The sequence below is a fragment of the Terrapene carolina genome, unplaced genomic scaffold, assembly GCF_002925995.2.
Source record: "Terrapene carolina triunguis isolate 2854851 unplaced genomic scaffold, T_m_triunguis-2.0 Scaffold26, whole genome shotgun sequence".
NCBI classification, from domain to species: Eukaryota; Metazoa; Chordata; order Testudines; family Emydidae; genus Terrapene; species Terrapene triunguis.
The window spans coordinates 2044153-2054223 of record NW_020664377.1 but is presented as its reverse complement, the minus strand read 5'-3'; the positions used below and the strand labels follow the sequence as shown (position 1 = coordinate 2054223).

Here is a 10071-nt window from a genome sequence, read left to right as displayed (position 1 = left end):
CAGAAAGAAAAAGGATGACATTCAGGATGTGCTCAAGAAGTTTTTTCCAGTTATTAGTTTCTGTAGAGATTTCAGTTGAGAGTAAATTTTCAACTGAACTTTCAGCTGATGCTGCCCTACTGGCTGATTTCCATGCAAACATAGTTTTCTTTGCGTGACATTGAACTCTCATGTGATGGTATTCGGTCTTTCAACTTCCTCCAACCTCTGTTGATGCTCCATCCTGATTGAGCAGAGAGAACTGATGCATTTGCAGCACTTTTGTTCAAAATGAAGCAGGGTGCACAATACAGAGATTGTTTTTCCATACTCCAGCATAACCAGTCTCTTATGTAGGTCTCACCATTTGAAAGCGTTTTTGTCAGCATCTCGTGGAATGTTACTTGGAATTTCAAAACAACTAGTACTCATGAATTGCTCTTGCCGCGTAAGATCTACATCTTCCTGTTGCTGTTGAGTTTCTTGATCGTACACAGGATCTTCTGCTGCATCTGTTACTGTTGGCACATCTCCTTCTTGACTACTGTCCTAATTTTCAGGTATTGGAATTGAAATATCACCTGTCGCAGTTGCGGAGTTTTCATTACCTGTAGCATTGTTTGTTGGGTAAGGGGTGTTTTCCAGTGGTTTGAGAAATGAAGTTATTGGCTTTGAGCTCTTAGCTGCTGGTTCACTCAGTTGTTTTCGCCGTCTCTTGCTTCCACCACTTTCAAATCTCCTCTTCATAGTGATCTATCTGGTCAATATGTAGCCTATCCACACTGGAAATATTCTGCTGTAAACATGTACACAAATGCTGAATGGTACGCAAATGCTGAAAAGACTTAAAACGAAGGAATACTAATTAAGAACACAAAATGAAACAGTCAGGTTATTATCCTTATCACTGAATCAAAACTCAAGCATGCAAGTTATAATATAACAGGCTGAGCTGAAGACAAAGGGATGACATATATATAGTAAACAGAGACACGGATACAGACAGAGGGATAATGTCCAAACATTTCAAACGTGTGTCCTCACGAAAATCACTGTACAAGATTGTCCTCACAAATTTTCACCATGAATCTGGGCCTATAGACTACAAAAGCCTATGATGATGGCCAAGCTACCAAGCTAGGGCTCAACCAACCAACCAGTCACCTCTTTTAGCTACTATATGAAGATAATAATGAGGAATCCTCACACATAAATAATTCCTTAGTCAACTAGACATAAAACTATAAAGACACTAAAATGTAAGAATTCTCTACCTTTCAACACACACTTGATCCAGCACCAGCCACTAGTAGTGGTTTGTTTATATAATCAGCTGATCTGAGAGGACATGTTCATCACGGTCTAATTTTGTGCCATCAGAACCGATATATTTTTATTAATATTTATGGACATTTTAAACGCTTTAATATGACAAAACCTGTATCAGTGAACCAAAAAAAAAAAAAAGTATTTTACCAAATAACTTCTCCTATTTGCTTAACGTTGCAGCTCTAAGCTGAGAGAGTGTGTCACATTCTGGTCTGATAGGGATGCGCATAAAAACAAGTTGCGAAACTTATCAAATGCCAAAAAATTAACAAGTGTCTAAATTTGAGGCCCCCTCTGAGCTTGAGGCCCAGGCCGAATGGCCCTCCTGGGCCCCCCTCTGATTGGCCCAGCCCCCAGCTGCTTCAAAACTTGAGCAGTGCTGCGAATTCTGTGAACCACCTCACAAGGCCACTCACCCTATTTTGACCCAACTACCTCCGGCACGATGAAGGGGTCACAGGGCCAAACCTGAGCTGCATTGTGACACCCATGCAGCGGGTCTCAAGGCCACTCACTCTATTTTGACCTCCCCCATCAGGACAGAGGGACCAGGGGTCCATTCTTGAGTGCACAGTGGGGTGGCCACCATGGGGCCCCCTACAGCAGCCGACAGGCCTCGCTTAGCGACAGCCTCAAGCCCCGCTACAAGCGTGGGGAGCTGCAGGGAGCGCAGCCCCAGGGAGCCAAACAACAGGGGGTTTTGCTGCGAGTTAACCAGTGAAGAGCGGGTCCGATGTGGGCCCCACGTGAAACATTCCGGGGTACGCCTCTGGCCTTCTGCGGCCATTCAACTAACAGGTTTCAAAATGAAGTTAAACCGGCGCAACCCCGCGTGTAGACAAGCCCCGGGGCTCTGGAGGGGGCGCGAGACTGGAGTCGACCCTAGGAATGTGGGCGGGACGGTTACACTCTAGAGAGTCACTGCGGCGGTCGCTGATTTGCGCAGTCGCGCCACGCTGCAGAGCCCCGCTCCCGGGAGCGCTGCACTCACAGACACGCCCCTTCCCTCAGCATCACTGGGCCCAAGCACGAGCCCGGCCTACTCTCACCCCCCGCCCCTTGAGAGGCGCGTGCGCCCCGCCCCTCATCCCCGCCCTTGGAGTTCTACTAGAAGCGAAGGCGATGGGACTACGTTACCCGGGAAGCCAAGCGGCATGACGTCACCACGCACAGCCCGTTCCTTGCCCCGGAAGGGTTATTGCCGCCGTGACCCCCCGACCGTCCTTCCTTCTTCCTTTCTGAAGTAGGCACCGGCGGAGGTAGGAGCGAGGTGACGCCGCGGGAGCCGGGTCCATCCGGCCCCATCGGGGGAACCCCGGCCCCGGCGGCCCCGAGCCTTAACTCGGCCCTTCCCTGCGCCCTCGGGGGGGTGGGGTTTGAACGGGTCGCGAGGTCTCGGGCGGTGGGGTTGGGCGGGGGCCATAGGCCGAATCGCAGCCGGCTCCTGGGGCCTCCTCGCCTCGCGCCCGGTTCTCGGCCCGGCCCCCAGGGCGGGAAGGGCCAGCGCGGCGCTGGGCGGCGGCGGCGGTTGGGGGCGGGTGGGTCGCGCGCGCGGAGTCTCCAGTTTGTCGCGAGCCGGCTCCGTTCTCCCCTCAGCGCACCATGGGCCGCGTGATCCGGGGGCAGCGGAAGGGCGCCGGGTCTGTGTTCCGAGCCCACGTGAAGCACCGGAAGGGCCCCGCTAAGCTGAGGGCGATCGACTTCGCCGAGAGACACGGCTACATCAAGGGCATCGTAAAGGTGGGTCGGGGGCCTGGGCCCCGCTGCGGGCAGCGCCTCCCTCCGTGTCAGCCCCGGAGTCCGAGCAGGGCCGTGACTTGCTCCAGGTGGATTGATTTAAACTCGGTTTTAATCGCTAGTCAAGTCAGCAAGTTGCGGCCTAGTGCCGTTACTGTAATGCCGTTTTGTTTGGTCTGTTTGTAAAGCCCGTCCTTCGCAGCGGCTGAGAGAACCGTTAAAACGTGATTTGCAACTAAACATAAACATAACCGTCAGTACGATTTCCAGGGCAGCTAAGGCCAAACCTTCCTGGGAGCTCCTCTCATAGCATTGGAGAAGTAGCCGCTTTTTTCCAGGCTTTGAAACGCCAGCTTCATAAACTCTAAATTTTAAGAACAGAATTGTGTCATTCACTCCTGTTTTTGGATAAATTAGAGGAGGGAAATAAAGCGCTTATACTTTTTCAATTCCCAGTCCCAACTTTGAACTAGTGGCAAATAGAGAATATTTTCTTCATCTAACTGAACAAACCAAAAGCAATTAAGGGAAAAACTTTAATGCACAACAAAGTACTTGCAGGTGGACGTCTGTAAATACCAGCATTCACTCCCTTGTAAAGAATGAAAATATAGATATTTAGTATGGTACCTGATGTTGACCTACTTATAAAACCTAAGTTGATATCAAAGTTAAAGATGAATTTGTCCCTGATTCTGTATAATTAAAGCTGTACCCCTTTAGTGTTCAAATTTGAGGGTTCATCAATGTAACATTTACACATTTTTTTAATCTACGCTGGCCCAGTGTCTCCCAGTAGGCTGGTGCCAGAGCTGGAAGTAGAACCCACATCTGACTCCCAAGGGAACGTCTACACTTACGCTGGTGTAGTGCTTCAGCGTAGCCACTACAGGGATAGGTGGATGAAAGAATACTTCCATTGACCTAGTGCAGCCTACACAAGGAGTTAGGTTGCTTTAATGACATTGCTCATGGGGTATGGATTTTTTCACACCCCTGAGTGATATAGCTGGGTCAATCTAATTTTTTAATGTATACCAGCATAGTCATGCTGCCTCCCACACACTAGCTGACTTTTTTTTTTTTTTACAATGAATTTCCCTAAGCTTCTTAGGAAAAAATACCACTTTTAGTTTGACACTTCAGATGGTTGTCAGGCGAGAAGGGAGTTAGTCTGAAATCAATTTGAAAGCCTTTTAGAGGAATAGAACTTGTTAGGTGACACTGATGATTGCTGCTCAGAGGATGTGTCTGAACATCAAACAATCTAATTTCAGAATGGGTGCAACAAATTAGTGTGATACTGTTGGAGGAAAGGAGGGGCAGTCTAACAGTAGCAAACATACATCTACAAAAGCTAAATAAATTTGGAATTTGGCAGTTCTGAAACCCTAATAGAAGTGGGTTGTGAGGAGTTATGTGGAGAGCAGTTGGAGAAGTTTCTCTCTTTTTAAATGGTTCTCAAAATAGCTTTTTGGTAGGTCACAATTAAAATATGCATAAGCATCTTATTAGTGTTAGTGAAAGCCAAATGTCTAACTTTGGAAGGTCTGCAGGCATTAAATAAGGGCACTAAGTGCGATTAGCATGAAGTATATTTAATTGAGAACCGTTACAGCTAGGTTTTTGATTTGGCCATGTTGCAGAAGTGAACTTGATCTTAACTTAGAGTGATGGTTAAGTGAAAGACTGGGAGTGCATTTAAGTAAAGATTGGTACCATACTAACTTTTTGAGGAGTTAGAATAATGTTAAACTACTTGTCTTAAGAGCTTGTTAGGTTTATAAACCTATTTGCTACAAGCTTATGCATTTATCACTAATCTGAATAAATGATGACACAGCTGTTTCTAAATATGCTTTTTATCACATCAGGATATCATTCATGATCCTGGCCGAGGTGCTCCCCTTGCCAAGGTTGCATTTCGTGATCCATACAGGTTTAAGAAAAGAACAGAGTTGTTCATTGCAGCTGAAGGTATTCATACTGGCCAATTTGTTTACTGTGGCAAGAAAGGTGAGTTAAGATTGCAGCTGGTCATGTTTAAGTGGCCTCCAGAGGCTTGTAGTTTAGACCAGTGGTTCTCAACCAGGGGTATATGTACCTCAGGGGGTATGCAGAGGTCTTCCAAGGAGTACATCTCTACTCATTTAGATATTTGCCTAGTTTTACAACAGGCTACATAAAAAGCACCAGCGAAGTCAGTACTAACTAACATTTCATATAGACAATGATTTTTTTTATACTGCTCTATATACTATACACTGAAATGTAAGTACAATATTTATATTCCAATTGGTGTTTTATAATTATATACGGTAGTAAAAATGAGAATAAGCAATTTTTCAGTGACAGTTATATTTTTATGCCTGATTGTGTAAGCGAGTAGTTTAAGTGAGGGGTAACTTGGGGGTATACAAGACAAATCAGACTCCTGAATAGGATACAATAGTCTGGAAAGGTTTAGAACCACTGGATTAGACTCATGATGCAATCTGACCTGCATGTTTGTCTTCGTGAGAATTTTACTGCATGTCCTTATAAACCCTAAATTTTCTAAAAGTAATGTTTAATGCAGCGGCCTTCACTAGCTGTTTACAAACTACTGTTTTTATATGGAACTGGAAACATTTCACCATCCAACAAATTTTGGATTGTGTAACTAACTACAAATTTATAATAAGCCAATACAAGATGCATTTGTTTTGTCCAGGCCTTTGACAAACTGTTCCTTAGAATCCCTTACATTTGACTGACTAGTTGCTCTAAAGTCACTGTTGTTGTTGAAGGGGAGGGGGAGAGGAGAAGTGTACCCAGATAGCACCATGTTAGTTGCCATATAAATGCTCTAGTGATGTGTCAAAGATCTTCTATATTTCTGGTTTGAGTCTGTTAATTGTACATGAAGATAGCTAGACATATTTCTGGATTTTTGAAGATTAGTTACGGTTCAAAAATTCCCTCTGGGGCATCTGGCATTGGCCACTGTCAGAAGACAGGATACTGGGCTTGATGGATCTTTGGTCTGACCTAGTATGGCCGTTATGATGTGCATCTACAGATAACTAAATTGATCTATTTTTTCAGCTCAGCTTAACATCGGAAATGTCCTACCTGTTGGCACTATGCCAGAAGGAACCATTGTCTGTTGCCTTGAAGAGAAGCCTGGTGACCGTGGTAAATTGGCCCGTGCTTCTGGAAACTATGCCACAGTTATCTCCCACAATCCTGAAACCAAGAAAACCAGAGTGAAGCTGCCTTCTGGTTCCAAGAAGGTGATCTCTTCTGCAAACAGAGCTGTTGTTGGTAAGTCACAAGTGACAGTGGTCAATTTGTGTATTGTATCTTAATGGTGTCCAAACTGTAGTGAAAGGTGTGGTAGCAAATAGGCTCATTTCTTAATACCTCAAACACTGGTGATCTAGGGTGTGGTGTGCTTTGTGGACTTACAACTTGAGCTTTGCGTCTTTGAAAGCTAACTACATACTTGGACCCAAAATCGCCTAATGTGATATAGGTGTATGTGTGACTAAATTCAGTGTGTACATGGGAGTTTAACATACTTTAATGTGGGTCTTACTGTACAAGTTGTTTGTATTATCATAAAGCCTAGAATCCCCACTATGCTAGGCATTATACAAAAGACATTGTCAGCCCCCAAAGAACTTACTGATTAAATATATGGGATAACATGTTGAGTTAGTGGGAACTGATGGTGTTGGATTTAAGATGTGTGTAGGCTTGGAAATAGAGTTCAAAAGTAGATGGTGATAAACTCCAGTTCCAGGGAGGTATCATAACATGTGTGCAGAGAGCTGATCAGTTTATGAAAGGATGCAATTCTGCTACCCTTGCTTGGGAGACTTACAAGGAAAACTTCAGTTCTGTAGGAAACAGTATTGGTGTTCAAGAGGTGGCATGCATGCTTCCTTTTGAGTCAGTCTAAAGCCAGAGCCCCATCAGGGGGGTGGAGGCACTGCTATTGCAGGTGCTCTGTATTAGATGACATACACAGCAGATCCTGACCATATGATTACTAAATCTTGTGGTACTACTTGCAGAAGTTGGGATGGCTGCTGGGGTGTCCAGTCTAAAAGCTGAATTGCGTTAAAGCACTGTTTCTTAACCTGGGAGTCATGGGATGGGTTTAGGGAGTGGCAAGCAGGACAATTGCCTGGGGCATTGCAAAGCTAAGGCCTTGGCTACACTGGCAATTCACAGCACTGCACTTGCTGGGCTCAGGGGTGTGAAAAATCACCCCCCCTGAGCGCAGCGCTGTAAAGCGCCAGTGTAATCAGCGCCTGCAGCGCTGCACGCTCCCTCGCAGCGCTGCAAGCTATTCCCCGCAGAGAGGTGGAGTACTGGCAGCGCTGCGAGAGAGCTCTCGCAGCGCTGGCGGCGCGACTACACTCGCGCTTCACATGAGGATACAGTATTACTTGTCCTAAACTTTTTTTTTTAAAAACCCAACATATCACATTTATTAGCAGCTTAACTTAAAATAATTAAAGAAAAACACACTAATTATTTCCCCATTAAACCCTTCCTGTTTTGTAAAATAGCAAATATTATTTGCTATTCTACATTTTCATCAACATGTGGAACTTGCTCTTTCTACATTTATCATGTTTTAGCATTTTAAAATGTCAGGCCAAATCCTGTAGTTTTTACTCAGGCAAAATTCCCATATCTTGGCTGAGTAAGAACTGAAGGATTTTAAAGAGACTTAAATATATACAGTACAATAGAACATATAAAGGACTAACATTGGCCAGCTCCTTTTCCTATTGACATCAATTGCAAAAGTCAGATTCTCCTTTGAGAGCATGATTGGGCCCTTATGCAGTATACTGAAAATACATTTCACTGTAAAATTCCAAGATTATCATTGTTTCACTCTGTAGCCTAGAATGTCCGTAGAGTCAGCTACTCAACTTCAGTGGCAGGTGCTGTGTGAAAATAGCAGAAAATTGTTTAAAACTTTGATGGTTTAGAATGAAACATGCCATCTTACCAATAACCAGTTTTTGGACTTCAGTAGCAAACTAGTTACTGCCCTGTACATTTCCTCTCTGCTGCAGTTGAGTAGGGTTGCTAATTTTGATTGAACATAGTCCTGGAGGCTTCATCACATAATCTTTAATTTCTAGAGACTCCAGGAGAATCCTGGAGTGTTAGTAACCCTACATCTGGGGCACAGGGAGCTTTGACAACCACTGCATTTGTTAACACAAACACTGGTGTTATAGAATAAGGTCAGAAGCAATATAAAAAGACAGAATATGCAAATTATACAGGTTACTATAATTTTCATATGTAATGAATTAACTCTTAAGAAGCTGTTGCCAGAGTGCCAAGTCCAAGTTATGATGTGTTGAAGGTAAAACCCAGTAGACCGTAACTATTTCTCCTGATCTTTCAATGTGATGATTTGTGTTCTAACTGAAAGGTTGTCACATCTCATTGCTCCACTCAGCTGTGGAGGCATGGTACAAGCAATTCTGGGAAGTATAACCAATGATCTAGTATTCAGGCCCATCTTATGTAATCTAGTCTCACTATTAAAAGGAGAAACGTTAGCAATTAAATAGAGATTGAAATTAAGAACTCTTCCTTTGCAGCCCACCTTCAATGTATACAGATACTAGAATGCCTGTTTGCAAGAACGTAGTTTCACACTATCTAACCTTCATGAAGCAGTTCATACTCAATTTTGTCCTGGCTGCGAAATGCTTGTGTGGACACTTGTATATTTGACACTCACTTTCATAGATTAGAAATCTTGTCTAGCTAGTTAAACAGTTTAAAATCTGAAAATAGCAGTTCATTTTTTCCTTTCCTCCTTACTTCCCCTTAAATATCCCATCACTAACACAGCCATTTGCTAATCATTTTAGCCACAGACTTCACTGCATGAGTCAAAGCTTACAAAATATATGTGATGACCATAAAAGCTTAACACCCAACAAATTATTTTGTATTTTTAATTGAATTTCAGGTATTGTTGCTGGTGGAGGTCGTATTGACAAGCCTATCCTAAAGGCAGGTCGTGCCTATCACAAATACAAGGCAAAGCGAAACTGCTGGCCACGTGTCCGTGGTGTGGCTATGAATGTAAGTGTCTCAGCTTTCAAATGTCTGTCCTTCCATAGTTCACGCAAGGGCTTAACAGTTGTCATTCAGGATTCAATGCTACTTTTGGCAAGAGCTGTTGAGTTGAGGCTATATAAACTGCCTAGAAAATGCACATATTGCTCTGCAGTTGTGAATATCTGCTTTAGTGCATGTGTGGTAAAATTATTCCTTTATATAAAGTAATGAGAGAATGTACAAGTTTTATTGCACACTTACCTTGATTTGTGTTTAATTTATTTAACTTGGAACGTCCTTTTCTGTCTACATTTTTGACCTTGGTGACTTTCTTTATAGCCTGTAGAACATCCCTTTGGTGGTGGTAACCATCAGCATATTGGTAAGCCTTCAACCATCAGGAGAGATGCTCCAGCTGGTCGCAAGGTCGGTCTCATTGCTGCCCGTCGTACTGGTAGACTGCGTGGAACCAAGACCGTGCAGGAGAAGGAGAACTAATGTCTTTCAATACAGTTTACACAATAAAAGGCTTAAAAAACCCCCCCATACCTGTCTTGTGTAAACTTTATGAAGGAGTGATACCAGCTTCTTCAGACTCTATTAGCGAGGAAACTTTTGTAGTATAAGGGTGGATCGTAGAACTCTTGCCTTCATTGAAGGCATAAATGGGCCTTTAGTCGCAATCAAATAGTCTGAGACTAGGAATAAGTTTTAGAAACTGTTCAGATCAGATTCACTAAGGGATGAAGATGAGATTGAAGTTATCACCTAGTGTTAAGTGGGAGGTGGTAATGTAGTATGGTGGATGACCAAGTGAAGCCCTTGGAGAGGAAGGGGTGGCCTCTAGAGGAAGACATGAGTAAAGTGTGGATTAATAGGTGATGGTTCTCTTTCCTCCACAGAGAACTTGAGTGCTTGTGTGAGAGTCTTCTTCAG

General features: G+C 43.7%; 1 protein-coding gene across 1 annotated transcript; it reads left to right on the top strand.

The window, feature by feature from the left end:
* The first annotated feature begins 2477 nt into the window (after positions 1-2477).
* Positions 2478-9679, top strand: LOC113406343 (60S ribosomal protein L8). The gene is made up of 6 exons (XM_026650670.1): positions 2478-2567; positions 2905-3048; positions 4920-5061; positions 6133-6351; positions 9044-9159; positions 9475-9679. The coding sequence occupies exons 2-6, from the start codon at positions 2911-2913 to the stop codon at positions 9631-9633; spliced, it is 774 nt and encodes a 257-aa protein (XP_026506455.1). The 5' UTR covers positions 2478-2567; positions 2905-2910; the 3' UTR covers positions 9634-9679.
* The last annotated feature ends 392 nt before the right edge of the window (positions 9680-10071 follow it).

Excerpts from the sequence above, each read along its gene's own strand:
- LOC113406343 (XM_026650670.1), top strand. The coding sequence starts at position 2,911 with ATGGGCCGCGTGATCCGGGGGCAGCGGAAGGGCGCCGGGTCTGTGTTC. Across the intron at positions 3,049-4,919 it reads ACATCAAGGGCATCGTAAAG|GATATCATTCATGATCCTGG; the intron begins GTGGGTCGGGGG and ends TTATCACATCAG. Across the intron at positions 9,160-9,474 it reads TCCGTGGTGTGGCTATGAAT|CCTGTAGAACATCCCTTTGG; the intron begins GTAAGTGTCTCA and ends CTTTCTTTATAG.